This window comes from Dendropsophus ebraccatus, chromosome 1 (genome assembly GCF_027789765.1).
Source record: "Dendropsophus ebraccatus isolate aDenEbr1 chromosome 1, aDenEbr1.pat, whole genome shotgun sequence".
Classification (NCBI taxonomy): Eukaryota; Metazoa; Chordata; class Amphibia; order Anura; family Hylidae; genus Dendropsophus; species Dendropsophus ebraccatus.
The window spans coordinates 127532570-127549033 of NC_091454.1; the positions used below are offsets into that span (position 1 = coordinate 127532570).

The 16464-nt window shown below is 42.5% G+C and overlaps 1 protein-coding gene across 1 annotated transcript in view; it reads right to left on the minus strand.

Annotated features, from left to right (window-relative positions):
- Positions 1–10753: 10753 nt before the first annotated feature.
- Positions 10754–16464, minus strand: part of CDC123 (cell division cycle 123) — a 54440-nt gene continuing 48729 nt past the window's right edge. Inside the window, exons 12-13 of the mRNA XM_069978732.1 lie at positions 15597–15734; positions 10754–10970 (exon numbers count right to left, since the gene is read on the minus strand). Coding sequence (XP_069834833.1) covers positions 10935–10970; positions 15597–15734 — 174 coding nt within the window. The 3' untranslated portion in view covers positions 10754–10934. The remainder of the gene's footprint in view (positions 10971–15596; positions 15735–16464) is intronic.

A 16464-nucleotide genomic window follows, 5' to 3' on the forward strand; every position in this document is an offset into this window, starting at 1 on the left:
AGCAGGAGCTCTTCACAGCACGTCTGCTCACATTGCAGGCTAAGCCACGCCCTACTGTCTACTTTTAAATACTTTCCTCTAATATTTGTGGGGTCAAAATGCTCACCACACCCCAAAATGAATTCTCTGAGGGGTGTACTTTCCAAAATGGGGTGACTTATTGGGAGATTTTACTCCGCTGGCACTACAGGGGCACTGCAAACACACCTGGCGCTCGGAAACTTCTTCAGCAAAATCTGCATTAAAAAAAGCTAATTGGCGCTCCTTTCCTTCTGAGCCCTCCTGTGTGCCCATACAGTGGTTTATGCCCACATATGGGGTACTGTTGTACTCAGAAGAACCTGCGTTACAAATTTTTTTCTCTTGTTTTTAGTGAAATTGAGAAATTTCAAACTAAACGAACATATTATTGGAAAAATTCGCGTTTTTCATTTTTACTGTCTAATTTTGAATATTTTCCTGTAATACCTGTGGGGTCAAAATGGTCACCACACACCAAGATGAATTATTTGAGGGGTGTACTTTCCAAAATGGGGTGACTTATGTTTTTTTTTCTTTCTGCTGACACTACAGGGGCACTGCAAGTGCACCTGGCGCTCAGAAACTTCTTCAGCAAAATCTGCATTGGAAAAGCTAATTGGCGCTCCCTTCCTTCTGAGCCTCGCTGTGTGCCCATACAGTGGTTTACGCCCACATATGGGGTACCACTGTACTCAAGAGAACCTGCGTTACAAATTTTGGGGTGCTTTTTCTCTCATGTTCCTTTTGAAAATGAGAAACTTTAATCTAAACGTATATATTATTGGAAAATTAACATTTTCCATTTTTTTATGGGCTAATTGTGAATACTTTCCTCAAGCCCCTGTAGGGTGGATATGCTCATTTTACCCCCAGATTAATTCCATAAGGTGTGTAGTTTCCAAAATGGGGTCACTTATGGGGGTTTTCAGGATACCAGACTTCTAAATCCATTTAAAAAAAGAACTGGTCCCTAAAAAAAATCAGTTTTGGAAACTTTCACGAAAATGTGATAATTTGCTGATAAATTTCTAAGCCCCATAACACCCTAAAAAAGTAAAATAGGTTTACCAAATTATGCCAGAATAAAGAAGACATATTGGTAATGTGAAATAGTAACTAATTTATGTGCTACGACTTTCTTTTTTTAGAAGCAGAGAATTTCAAAGTTAATAAAATGCAATTTTTTTTTATTTTTCATGATATTTTGATCTTTTATACAAAAAACACACAAAGTAGTGACCAAATTTTGCCACTAACATAAAGTGCCATATGTGATGAAAAAAGAATCTCAGAATCACTAGCATACATTAAAGCATCACTGAGCTATAAGCGCATAAAGTGAGACAGGTCAGATTTTGAAAAATTAGCCTGGTCATCAAAGGACAACTCCCGCGGGTCCCCCCCCCCAAAAAAAAAAACACAGACACACACAGACACCATACTCACCATCCCTCCGGTGACGATCGCCACTCCATTCGCCCGCCGTCCGCCTCACCGTCACCGGCGTCCAGCGATGTCTCTGATTTCCGGGTCCTGGGGATGGAAAAGGCTGCCAGTGCGCTTGCGCACCGGCAGCCTTTTCATTGGCTGGAGCGCATCACATGGCTTCCAGCAACCTCAGCCAATCAGGGCTGACGAAGCTGGAAGCCATGTGATGCGCTCCAGCCAATGAAAAGGCTGCTGGTGCACATGTGCACCAGCAGCCTTTTCCGTCCCATTCACTCTCTATGAAGACGCCGAGGAGGAAGAAGACCCGGGCCGCCCCCCGGCTCTGACGTCGTCATCACCAGATGCCGCCCGGGAGAAGAGGACCGTGACGATCGTAATAGGTAATAAATATATTCTTTAACTTCCGGGCGGGGGGTCGGGGGTCCGAAAGTGGGGGAAGGGGGCCAGACCGGGTATTTAACCACATTACAAAGTTATATAACTTTGTAATGTGTGTTAAATAAGCTAAAAAAAATTTTCGTGGGAGTTGTCCTTTAAGGCCCAAACTAGCTGCAGCACGAAGGGGTTAAAGAGGTGCTGTTACAAAAAAAAAAAGTTTTTTTAAGAAATCAACATGATTTGTAAACTTAAGCAGTTTTGCAATATACTCACTTTTAAAAAAAAGTTTTCTCTGTTTAAATTATTGCTATACATATGGCAGGGCTGTGAAAAAGCGTAGGCAGGGGTAGGCGATGGCCTAGAGCGCCAGTGGTGGATTACAACGTGGGTAGACATATAGGGCAGCCGTTTGGGGCCCACCTGAGCATTCTCCAATCCTCTGGCCCCCAAGTTATGTGCAGCTGCAGCGCATTCCCAGAGCACATGCCCTGGTACACTGACCAGCAGCGGGGACTTCCGCCACAGGCAGAGTCTATAACACGCTACCTGTGCCGGAAGACAGAGAAGGAGAGCTGCACATCGGGAGAACAGCAGGTACATTTTTTTTTGTTTTTTTTTTAATCTGTTATCAGCATGGGGGCCATATCTTCACTAGAGATGAGCGGATTTGCTGAAGTTTGGGTTCGTACGAACCTGAACTATCAGCTTCTTATTCCCACTGTCTGCAGCCTCCGTGAACAGGGTGGATACAGCGTAAGGACCGCCTGGAAAACTGGGATACAGCCTATGCCAATGTCTGTATCCCAATTTTCCAGGCGGTCCTCAGGCTGTATCCACACTGTTCACAGAGGCTGCAGACAGCAGGAATCAGAAGCCGATAGTTCAGGTTCATACAAACCTGAACTTCGGCATATTCGCTCATCTCTAATCTTAACAGGGGACTACAAAGGGGGCATTATATGTCTGTATGGCTACACTGGAGGCACAATATAAGTTATTAACTACACAGAAGAGTACAAGCTGAGCTATATACTACAATGGGGGGGGGGGGCATAGTTTGAATTATTGAATCATATACTGTGAGCCACTATCTAAACTATTAACTACGCTGTTGGGCATTATATGAGATATAAAAATACACTGGGGGCTCTATCTGAGATATTTAACTCACTGTCAGATACTGTGCATATGTCATAGCCAGGTGAAGTCGTCATAGAAGTCTGGGCTGAGTGGAAAAGAAAAGAACATCTACAATCAAATAAGACGTTGCCTGTAAGTCACTGGATGTAACAAAACTGTAAACCACTTATATGTTCTGCAGAGTCTGTGAGCAGCTGGTATCCAATAGTGTATGGTCACTATATGGGGTTTATTTTGGTCTATGTATATTGTGTTCTCATTAGAAACAGTGTGGTGTTATAATTTAGTCACTATGAGGTAGTAAGGTGGTATTAATTCTCCTACTTTATTGGTATTTCTGGTGTGATATTCTCTTCTTTAATAACAGTATATTGGAGGTATTCAGTTACTGTGTGGTTGTGATGTGGTATGATTTGTCACATGTATACTGGTATTATTTGTAATGTTAGTCTTAGTATATTGAATATAATAATATGTCTCCCTAATAATCGTGCTACTTAGAAGCTGGCAGAGGTATTTCATATGAATAGAATTATTTATAAATAGGTTTTATGGTTTAAGGCTTAATGCATTTTGGGGCTCCTCTTAACCCTTTCCTTAGTGGCTTACAGGATTGTCAAGGATATTGGGAATTGTTCCTGTTCTTATAGAAAATTCTAGGTCACATGGTGCAAACTGATTCTAAGTAAAGTAGAAAAAGCTGGACTGGATCCCATCACTGCTCACTGTTAGACTATAATCACACAGCTTTTTTTAAGGAGAAAATACAGCTGTATTTCGATAATTTTGACCGTAAATAATGATCATGGTCTTTATTTTCTAACAAAATGATCAAAATATGGCCGGATTTTCCCCTTACAATATGTTGTGTGAACATACATAGCCTTCCATTTTAAGGCCATGTTCACATGTGAGTTAAGTATTAATCACAGCCGTAGTTACAGATTTGCAACACAGCCGGGATTAATACTTAACTTATACTGTGCTGCAGCTAGAGGAAATCCCGGCCGGAGTGTATACACATAGTATACACTCCGGCCGTAATCGATAACGGCCACACAAAAAACTGACGTCAGTTTTCTACGGCCGCTATACATTGAATAGAGGCCGCAGAGTACCTGTCAGTGCACACAATGAAGCGTGTGGCTTCTGCTCCATTGGGTGCTGTGGGGAGTTTGGATGTGGGCACACATGGGTGCGCTCGTTTCCGAATTCAGCCGAAATTAAGATCATAAGGCTGGTACTGCACTACCAGGTGTTCTGTGATCCCGCCGGTTTTATACGCCATGGGAACATGGCCATAAACTGTAATATTGTCCATCTACTGAAGTTGAGACAGTGAGACAAAAAAAAAAACCATTATGGACGACAAATAAACAGAAGACAAGGGGAAACAAAGAAAATGACTATAACATTTCTATACTGTATATAAGGGGTGTCAAACTCAGTGGGCCAAAATTAACACAGTTGGCCAAAATTAAAAAAAATTGAGAAAGTCGCGGGCCAACCTTAATATTTAATGAAGAGTGCATGCAGCGTTCCTGGCACTGCGCCACATACTAGCGCCACATACTAGCCAGGCCTACTATAAGAGCCCCACAAAGTAGCCAGCCCTTGCAATAGTTTCTTGTACAGTAGCCAGCCCTCAGTAGTGTCTTAGATAGTAGCCAACCCTTTCAATAGTGCACAATATAGTAGCCAGCCCTCCCAATAGTGTCTTATATAGTAGCCAGCCCTTTCAAATAGTCTCTTATATAGTAGCCAGCCCTAGCCAATAGTCTCTTATATAGAAGTCAGTCCCTAAAATAGTCTCTTATACAATACCACCCCTCCCCCATAGTTTTTTTTTTATAATCGCCAGCTCTCTCCAATAGTCTTACAAAGTAGCCAGATCTCCCAATAGTCTAGCAGCCAGCCCTCCCCAATAGCATTCAATATATAAGCCAGCCCTCCAAATAGTCTCTTATATAGTAGCCAGTCCTCCCAATAGAAGCCAGTCCCTAAAATAGTCTCTTATCTAGTAGCCACCCCTCCCTCATAGTTTTATATAATAGCCAGCTCTCCCCAATAATCTCTTTTGTAGAAGCCAGTCCTCCCCAATAGTGTCTTATATAGTAGCCAGTCCGAGTGGCTGTCTGGACCACCCATATTGTAATCTGCTGCAACGTCAGGCGGGCCAGATTTAATACAGCAATGGAAAAGCTCAGCGGGCCAAAAAAATGACACTGCAGGCCAGATTTGGCCCGCGGGCCAGAGTTTGACATGACTGCTGTATATGATAGATATGCACCCTTGTTTCAGGGAAACCATCGAGATGACTATAGTCTCCTTACTAGAAACCCAATCCCTCCTATACCACATAACAAGAGATACATTACAGACATCAGAAACTACCAATTCACAACCCTCAAATAACAAAGATATAGAAAACCATGACCACACAAAATCGACAGGACAGTACAAACATGCAAAAACAGTACATTATCAACTTACATAATCCAATCTACAAATACACCCAGAAAAAAAGTGTACACAGATGAAAGAGAGGATAAAAAAAAGTAGAGACCCTGACACAATCACTAACTAAAATGGGCAAAAACTTTTAGAGACTCCAGAACATATGCTCCAGTCAATAAGCAAAAAGGTCCACAGAGCCTCAGTATAAAGGCTCAAAACACAGGACTAGCCAGATATCCATCCAGTGGCACCTTTAGTTAATATCAAACTCTATTACAAGTCTAATGATATGACCAGGGAAATAGCAAAACCAGACATCCATCCACAGATAGCTGTTTCAGGGTGTTGCCCCTCATTAGGGTGGAGCAGGATTCTGGCTAACGGGGCAATGTCTAGTAGATAAATCCAGTGACATCCTCAATCCAGTGAAATATGCTCCAGTGAAGTCTGAAACTTACATTGGTATAGAGAAGTATGTACATAGACTATGTTTGATAAAATATTTCATGAAACATTCAGTTAAGTCCACAACCAACTGCCCAGAGCGATATAAACACACTGGGGGAGATTTATCAAACATGGTGTAAAGTGAAACTGGCTCAGTTGCCCCTAGCAACCAGTCAGATTCCACTTTTCATTCCTCACAGATTCTTTGGAAAATGAAAGGTAGAATCTGATTGGTTGCTAGGGGCAACTGAGCCAGTTTCACTTTACACCATGTTTGATAAATCTCCCCCATTGCTCTTTTAAATCCCATTTAATGCTCTTCAAAAAGCAGTGAAAGGAGATTTTATAAAATAAGGAATAACAGTAAAGTACCAGACAATCTAGTTGGAAGGTGAAGTTAAAAACCACAAAAAACAGACTAGATAAGAGTGTCCGCACCCCCCAAATGGGTATATCCCAGTGGTCCAAAACACAATCTCAGAATTCACAGACTAAAGCCCCTTTTAGACGGGGCGATTCAGAGGAGCAAGTGAGCGCCGCCCTGTCAGGTCAGTGCTTGCTTGCTCCTAGTTCCCTGCTCGCTGCCGCCGCATGTAATAGTGCCAGCAGCGAGCAGGAAACAAGGAGTGAGCAAGTGCTGACCTGACAGGTCGGCACTCACTTGCTCCTCTGAGCAAGCAAGCACTTGCTTCTCTGAGCAAGCAAAAGTGGGTTAGAGCCTGGGGGGCCATGAGGAGCTGCCCAGGTGATCGCTAGATCTGGGTAGCCCATAGAAGATAGTAGCAGTCTGCTGCCACCACTCCTATTGCTCTGGGTAATGGCAGCATATTGCTGCTATCGTGATTGTTGATTTTTTTCAACATGTTGGAAGACAATGATCAGCCGATATTGTGCATGTTGACTGATCGTTGCCTTTTATTACACAAGACTATTATCGGACGATAATCGCTTCATGTAATAGGGCCTTAAGGCTGAATTTACACACACAGATAATTAACTAAGGGCCCTATTCCACAGTAACGATAATCGGCCGGATCAGCCCCATTTGGCCCGATTTGGCCGATTATCGTTTGGTGAAATAGAGAGAACGATCAGCCGATGATCGTGTCATCGGCTGATCGTTCATTTAGGGCCAGACCTAAAATCATCGTTCCCCCACCGCGCATCGCTACTGTTGAATAGCGGTGCACGGCGGGCTACCGACGATTTGAGAAGCAGCAGCATCATAAATTACCTGTCCAGGCTTCTTCTCCGCGCTGTTTTTGGTGCAATATCTACATAGGTGTATAGAGGCCTATTTCCAGCAACTATCACTCCAGTGTTCTAATGGTACAATGTGTTTGCTCATTGGCTCAGAAGGCTAATTGATGATTAGAAAACCCTTGCGCAATCATGTTCACACATCTGAAAACAGTCTAGCTCGTTACAGAAGCTACAAAACTGACCTTCCTTTGAGCAGATTGTGTTTCTGGAGCATCACATTTGTGGGGTCAATTAAACGCTCAAAATGGCCAGAAAGAGAGAACTTTCATCTGAAACTCGACAGTCTATTCTTGTTCTTAGAAATGAAGGCTATTCCATGCAAGAAATTGCTAAGAAATTGAAGATTTCCTACAACGGTGTGTACTACTGCCTTCAGAGGACAGCACAAACAGGCTCTAACCAGAGTAAAAAAAAAAGTGGGAGGCCGCGTTGCACAACTAAGCAAGAAGATAAGCACATTAGAGTCTCTAGTTTGAGAAACAGACGCCTCACAGGTCCCCAACTGGCATCTTCATTAAATAGTACCCGCAAAACACCAGTGTCAACATCTACAGTGAAGAGGCGGCTGCAGGATTTTGGGCTTCAGGGCAGAGTGGCAAAGAAAAAGCCATATCTGAGACTGACCAATAAAAGAAAAAGATTAAGATGGGCAAAAGAACACAGACATTGGACAGAGGAAGACTGGAAAAAAGTGTTGTGGACGGATGAATCCAAGCTTGAGGTGTTTGGATCACAAAGAAGAACGTTTTTGAGACGCAGAACAAATGAAAAGATGCTGGAAGAATGCCTGACGCCATCTGTTAAGCATGGTGGAGGTAATGTGATGGTCTGGGGTTGCTTTGGTGCTGGTAAGGTGGGGGATTTGTACAGGGTAAAAGGGATTCTGAAAGGGGAAGGCTATCACTCAATTTTGCAACGCCATGCCATACCCAGTGGACAGCGCTTAATTGGAGCCAATTTCATCCTACAACAGGACAATGACCCTAAACACACCTCAAAATTGTGCAAGAACTATTTACAGCAGAAGCAGGTAGCTGGTATTCTATCGGTAACGGAGTGGCCAGCGCAGTCACCAGATCTGAACCCCATTGAGCTGTTGTGGGAGCAGCTTGACCGTATGGTACGCCAGAAGTGCCCATCCAACCAATCCAACTTGTGGGAGCTGCTTCTAGAAGCGTGGGGTGCAATTTCTCCAGCTTACCTCAACAGATTAATAGCTAGAATGCCAAAGGTGTGCAATGCTGTAATTGCTGCAAAAGGAAGATTCTTTGACGAAAGCAAAGTTTGATGTAAAAACAATGTTATTTCAAATACAAATCATCATTTCTAACCTTGCCAATGTCTTGACTCTATTTTCTATTCATTTCACAACGTATGGTGGTGAAGAAGTGTGACTTTTCATGAAAAACACAAAATTGTTTGGGTGACCCCAAACTTTTGAACGGTAGTGTGTGTGTGTGTGTGTATATTATATATATATATATACACTCACCGGCCACTTTATTAGGTACACCATGCTAGTAACGGGTGGTCTTCTGCTGCTGTAGCCCATCTGCCTCAAAGTTGGACGTACTGTGCGTTCAGAGATGCTCTTCTGCCTACCTTGGTTGTAGCGGTTGGCTATTTGAGTCACTGTTGCCTTTCTATCAGCTCGAACCAGTCTGCCCATTCTCCTCTGACCTCTGGCATCAACAAAGCATTTTTGCCAACAGAACTGCTGCTCACTGGACGTTTTTTCTTTTTCAGACCATTCTCTGTAAACCCTAGAGATGGTTGTGCGTGAAAATCCCAGTAGATCAGCAGTTTCTGAAATACTCAGACCAGCCCTTCTGGCACCAACAACCATGCCACGTTCAAAGGCACTCAATCACCTTTCTTCCCCATACTGATGCTCGGTTTGAACTGCAGGAGATTGTCTTGACCATGTCTACATGCCTAAATGCACTGAGTTGCCACCATGTGATTGGCTGATTAGAAATTAAGTGGTAACATGCAGTTGGACAGGTGTACCTAATAAAGTGGCCGGTGAGTGTGTATATATATATATATATATATATATATATATATATATATATATATATATATATATACACACATACATACACATACTCTGTGACGAGGCCAAAAAAAAAAAGAATAAAAAAAATCTCCTGTGGCCAGGGGAATAATCCTATGGCTATATACATAGGTGCAGCAGATAAATTTCGTATGAGGACTGTGTGGTGTTTCAAGTGATATTGTCATCCCTCTCACTTTATCTCCACACCATCAACACGCTTAGATGCAGCACATTCAATATAAATCTGTATAAAACTTGTCTTTCTTCTTTCTGCTCTAAAATCGATTAATTTCATCAGGGGATAATGTCATCTAGGTGGGGCTTCACAGCTTCTGGGCTCTCTCCTCACCAGGGAGATGAGACTCAACTGCCGTGAAGCCCCACCTAGGTGACACTGTTAACCGATGAAACAAAGGGATAGGGGGAACAGTATCACTTTCAACACGATAGCTGTATACCCGAAGATACCCGAGCTGGCCAAATCCACATAGAGTTTCAGGCAGGAATCTAAAACACCTCCAAATAAATGATGGGGCAGTAAAAACCTGAAAACACTTCCAGATATCAACCTTTAAAAAACTTTAAGAAAAAAAGTGTCAGAAAAGAATTGTCCAGTCAGCTTTTTCATAAATATTCTTTTTTTGCAAAGTTTTTTTTTGAATGTACACTATGTCTTCTGTTTTATTTCAGTGGCGAGTGGTGTTACTTCTTTTGCAGTCACACTCATTGCTAAAAAGCACACAATATCAAAAGGATACAGCTATTCAATTTTCATAGACTCAACAAAAGCATGGTTAAAACGGTTGAAGAGCTCAGTAACTTTGAAAGCAGCAATAAGGTGCCAACTTTGCAACATGTAATTTCTGCTCAGCTCTTGATAATCTGGTCAACAGCAAGGGGTTACTGTGAAGTTTAAATGTTTAGGAACAACAGGAGTATAGTGGTGGGAAACAGAGACCACTGGTTTATTAGGATGCAATATCACCATGACATCTTACCTTGTGGAGTATAAAGCTACTTTCACACAATGTGTGAACAACGGCCATTATTTGACACTCAAAACAACGACCTGTTTTGAGTATCAAACAACAGCCGTTGTTTTGAATAAAAATTGCAAGTCTATGGACAATGGCCTGAAAAAGCTGACATGATCAATATTTCGACTGCCGTGGCAAACAGCGCCCATTGTTCAATACACTGTTAAAAACGGCCATTGTTTGCATTGCAAATCATTGCATTATGAAAAGAACGGCCGTTGTTTTAATTGAAAACAACAGCCATTCTTTTCATAATAGGTACGGTTTTTGAACATAGCCTAAACCTGTAACAAAATCTAAATGTCTAAAAAGCTCTGATCTTTCCTTATATTGTGATATATAAACAACTGTACAATATAAATATTATTTATTAGAAAGCAAGATATATCTGTTTATTATTCCATGGTTAAGAAAGAGTCCGTAATATTTCTGGCATGAACTACAGACTAATGTCTACTGATAAAGTTTAACTAGCAAAATTATAAGATTTACAGAAACTCAGTTTAAGAAAAAAAGGTATCATTACTTTTTATTTATAGTGGTAGAAACATTAGATTGAAGACAAAACTGATTTGCTTTAGTTCCGGAAGTGCTTCTTATAGTTAAGTCTTGTTTGTATCCCTATAAGACAAGGTCACATACAGGGCAGCAGAAAGCGAACTGACTGACAATTAGGGATTAACCTAATCATCCGAGTCCTCTTCTTGTTGATTCCGATTCTGTTAGAGAAGAAAAGTATAATTGATTAAACAATTTTCATCAAACAAGATAAAAGCAAGATGTGATGCTGATCCAGAAATGAGTGTATTATACTGGACAGGCACCACCAATATAAAGGTGATAGCTCCCTTTAGGTTACTGCATTGCAAAATGAACATCTAGTAGTAAATTTAGTTTTTGCTCCAATTGCTAAACATTTATTAGGGTGAGTTCACAGCCGACTCCAACAATACTCAGTAGCATTATAGTCTATAGTCTCCAAACTGTGGCCCTCCTGCTGTTGCAATACTACATTTCCCTGCATACCTGGATAGCCAAATCCAAAGCTTTAGCTGTCTGGGCATGAAGGGAATTATGGTTTTGCAACAGTTGGAGGGCTGCAGTTGGGGGGCCATGACCTATGGCTCTGCATTCTCGCAGTGGATTTTCATTTTACTGTCAAAATGTAGTGAAAGCCATATTTAGCTAATTAGCTGCTAGTAAAAATAATAAACAGCATCTTCTTACCTGCCCAGGTTCCCTTGTTGCGCTCCGGCACTAGTCCACCAATCAGAGTGCTGCACCGCTGCAGCCAGTGATGAGCAGGGACTAGGAGACTTGAACAGGAACGCAGGAATGCAGGGCAGCAAGTATTGTAGTGGATTTGCTGTGAAACTCGCAGCGTGAAATCCGCTGCCAACTCACTACATATAAATGCACCTTGAGGCTATGTTCACACTGCGTATAATTCTGGCCGTAGTGCAAACTGCGGATATACGCATGTAGTTTTGAGGTTGATGCGTTCGCTTGAAAGTATACGATATACGCCCGCACAATGCACACTAAGTATGAGCTTACGGCCGGATCGTATGCTGCGCCGTGAAAAATGAACAAGACCATTGTTTGAGAACGGAAATGTTGAAACTCACGGCCGTGGATTTCCATGCGGTCCCGTACGGAGTACTTATTTCAGCCAAATTGAACTTGATTTTTCGATCCAAAAGGTTCTGTGAGTTTTATTGGGCTGGGCGAAGATTTCCAAGTAAATGACCTGTTTCAGATCGCTTCGAAACAAGCTAGGGAAGCATAACTATACTACGGCCGTATGTTCGCGGTTCGTACGCATCCGGCCGAATGTCGATTTTTCCCACACCCGTAGTTTCAGCCGCACATGTACGGCAGCGTACGAAATGCGTCCGGGCTCATACGCAGTGTGAACATAGCCTAATGTAGATCAAAACTAATAATAAAGTAAAATATAGGTACCAGACACAGTGGTACTTCTGTTCAAGAACCTAATTGGTTCCGGAAGGCAGTTTGAGAACCGAGCAGTGTCTTTTTCGTAGGAAATAATGTAAAAGTGTTTAACTGGTTCCTGCACCCACCAATAATTACCTACAATACTCATTTATTACATTGAAAGGTGCCAAGTTTAATCTCTACAGTACAGTATAGCACTATACTCTATAGCACAGCTTAAACAAGAACAAAACCAGCAATTATAGTACAGTAGTCACCAACTCTTTACTCATCCTTAATGTGTAGTGCCCCCCCACCCCAGCACTGTAAAGGATGAAAGGTGGCGGTGCACTGACTGTACTACTACTGTACTGTATATGCACTCCAGCAATCTTATACAGTACTGTACAGTATGGGAGATGGTGGTGCACTGACTGTACTACTACTGTACTGTATATGCACTTTAGCAGTCTTATTTAGTACTGTACAGGATGGGAGATGGTGGTGCACTGACTGTACTACTACTGTACTGTATATGCACTCCAGCATTCTTATACAGCACTATAAAGGATGAGAGGTGATGGTGCACTGACTGTACTACTACTGTACTGTATATGCACTCCAGCAGTCTTATACAATACTGTACAGGATGGGAGATGGTGGTGCACTGACTGTACTACTACTGTACTGTATATGCACCCCAGCAATCTTATACAGTACTGTACTGTATGTTAAGCCTCACCAGTGCTACACTTACCTTGTACAACCCACAGTCCATGCTCATGAAAACATTCAGATACCGAGCAAAGGTTGAATTCCAAACGTTACTTAGGGTACATTTTTGTTCGAAAACTGAACATTTTGAATTCAGAAGCGTTCGGACACCAAGGTATTACTGTACTTCATAAATGGGTGCCGAAAAAAGTATTTAAGAACCGAGCAAGAGTTTGAGTTCTGAAGCAAACTTTCCTTGAAAATACTGGTTGAGAACTGAATTGTTCAGAGCAGTTTGAGAACCAAGATACCACCGTATATTAATGGTTTAGATATTACAAAACTCATTACAGGGGTTTCAAGACCACAAAATTGACCGACTCTCTAAACAGCTGACTAATGTAGCTGCTAACCCCCCCCCCCCCCCCAAACCAACCTGAAACCAACCCCATGCATAGGCCATGAATACTTCAAAAAGAGGTTTAACCCCTTAACGACATTGGGCGTAAATTTACGCCCTGATGCCGTTAAGGACGTTCAGAGCGGGGCCGCGCGGCGACTCCGCTCTGAACCGCGGCGGTCCCGGGTGCCGCTTGTAGCCTGGGACCGTAGGTATTAGTGGCACGGTCCGATCGCCGTGCCCGCTAATACAGTAATCAGATGCAGCTGTCAAACATGACAGCTGCATCCGATTACCGGATTCAGCCGTTTCCTGGTGTCTAGTGGCGGAGATCGCTCCCCCGGGATGTTATCCCGGAGGAGCGATCTCCGTTTCTGAAGCCGGCCGGGGACCGCTCCAAGATGGCGCCGTCCCCGGCTCGGCACTCGTTTACTTCCGGCTGCAGCAGCCGGAAGTAAACGAGTGCCTATCTTATGGATCTCTGCAGCATATCTATGCTGCAGAGATCTCTATGAGAGATCAAAGCACTTATACTAGAAGTCCCCTAGGGGGGCTTCTAGTATAAGTGTTAAAGTAAAAAAAAAAGTGTTAATAGTAAAAAGCCCCCTCCCCTAATAAAAGTCAGAATCACCCCCCTTTTCCCAGGTTATAAATAAAAGTAAATAAATAAATAAACAAACATGTTTGCTATCGCCGCGTGCGTAATCGCCCAAACTATTAATTAATTACATTCCTGATCTTGCACGGTAAACGGCGTCAGCGCAAAAAATCCCAAAGTGCAAAATTGCGCATTTTTGGTCGCATCAAATCCAGAAAATCCGATCAAAAAGTCATATATGCGCAATCAAGGTACCGATAGAAAGAACACATCATGGCGCAAAAAATGACACCTGACACAGCCCCATAGACCAAAGGATAAAAGCGCTATAAGCCTGGGAATGGAGCAATTTTAAGTGACGTATATTTGTTGACAATGGTTTAAATTTTTTACAGGCCATCAGATACAATATAAGTTATACATGTTACATATCGTTTTAATCGTAACGACTTGAGGAACATATATAACAAGTCAGTTTTCCCCCAGGGCGAATGGCGTAAAAACACATTTCCCCCAAATAAACAAAATGCTTTTTTTTCAATTTCACCACACTTTGAATTTTTTTCTGGTTTCGCAGTGTACTTTATGCAAAAATTCAGCCTGTCATTGCAAAGTACAATTAGTGACGCAAAAAATAAGGGCTCATGTGGGTTTCTAGGTGGAAAAATGCAAGTGCTATGGCCTTTTAAGCACAAGAAGGAAAAAAATAAAACGCAAAAATCGAAATTGGCTCTGTTCTTAAGGGGTTAAAGCGGCACTATCATATGCCGCTGTAGCTGCCTCCTTCAGTTGTAGATTGCAGTTAGTTACAGCCCTGTACGCCCCCGTATTGGTTCTAAAAACGCTAAATGCTCTTATGCAAGTAAGTAGCATAAGGCCGATCCTTCCGGTGGTCACTCAAGACTTGAGTATAAGATAGACTTAGGGTGCGTTTACACAGAGATTTATCTGACAGATTTTGGAAACCAAAGCCAGGAATGGATTTGAAAAGAGGATAGATCCCAGTCTTTCCTTTATGACCTGATCCCTGTTTATAGTCTATTCCTGGTTTTGGCTTTAAAGATCTGTCAGATAAATCTCTCTGTGTAAACGCACCATTATACTCACGCCTTGATTGACTTCCCGGAGGATCGGCGGCCCGGGGGGGGGGGGGGGGGGGGGGGGGATCACGCATGAGCAGGAAGCAGCCTGTCTCCGGCGGGCCTGCTTCCCTGCGCAGCCATCCTGTACAGAGCCCACTATGCAGTTATGAATGTGCATAGTGGGCGGGACGGCAAGGGACGGGCCACGGCGATGCTCTCTGGCCCAGAGCAACGCCCTAAATGCTCTTATGCTACTAATTTGCATAAGACCATTTAGCGTTTTTAGAAACAATGTGGGGGCATACAGGGCTGTAACTAACTGCAATCTACTACTGAGGGAGGCAGCTACAGCGGCATGCCAGCAGGTTCTCTGCAAAGAACCCGCTGATAGTGCCGCTTTAATCCTACTTAATTGTTGCTAGACCAATTGCACTTTGTGTATAGATGCCGTGAATGCAGAGAGCTAATGTCCTGAGCCCTCTCTATACCACCTTACTGGCGCCATGATGTACGAGGTACACCATGGTGCCTTAAGGGGTTAAACAAAGAAAAAACTAAACTTCCATTATTGAGGTAAATTAATGTTATACCGACAGATAAATGGACTGCTCACCAGTTTAAGAAAGTCAATAAGCTTATGTGCATCTTCTCCTGTAGAAAGATCAACAAAATCCTTTGGTAACCGGAAACTCAAGTAAGGGCTAGGTTGGACTGTGACCTCACTAGTTGTATTACGGAACGTAGGGTAATCCTGGAGGAAAAAACATAAGAATGTTAGAGGGGTTGTCCAAAGGTAATATATAAAAAAAGAAAAAGAGCACGGAGAAGACTACGATGATTGTAGGTACTAGATAAACAATTTATAAACAATTGATAAAATCACAAGCAATAAATATATAATACAAACTTTCCAAAAAAGAGCATAAATGTCCCAAGGTGAATAGCTGCGATCATAGGCTGGTGTTGTGAATGCCGATCTTACTCACAGTTCATTACGCTAAGCGGCCGGATAAACAGCTAATGTTCACAGAGTCTAGTCCATGAGAATGGAGCAACCAGATGGTGTAATCCTCAGCGTGTGATCTTTCAGACGCCATGCCGTGGCCACAGCACGTGATATCCGCACGTGATATGATTGGTTGTCTTGGACGTAGAGAGACTCCCAGCAGAGTCGTACTAGGATCGCAGTTAAAGTAGATTAGATAGATGTATGATGGGGATAGTTGTCCACCGAATTATACTGTGCTAGACGTGTTTCGGAAACTCTCTTTCCATCTTCAGTAGCGAAATGGTTAATTCATTATTACAGGAGACAATTTATAGTAACAAAAAAGGAGAGAAAAGGAAAAAGGTAAAAAAGTAGATGGATGATTTTGACCTGGGTCTTTGGTATGTTCTAAAGCCCAGATCCTGTCTGTTCAACTGGAGCTCACATCTAGAGTTGACTCTGATCCAAAATCATTTTTAGAACTTTAAGTAGC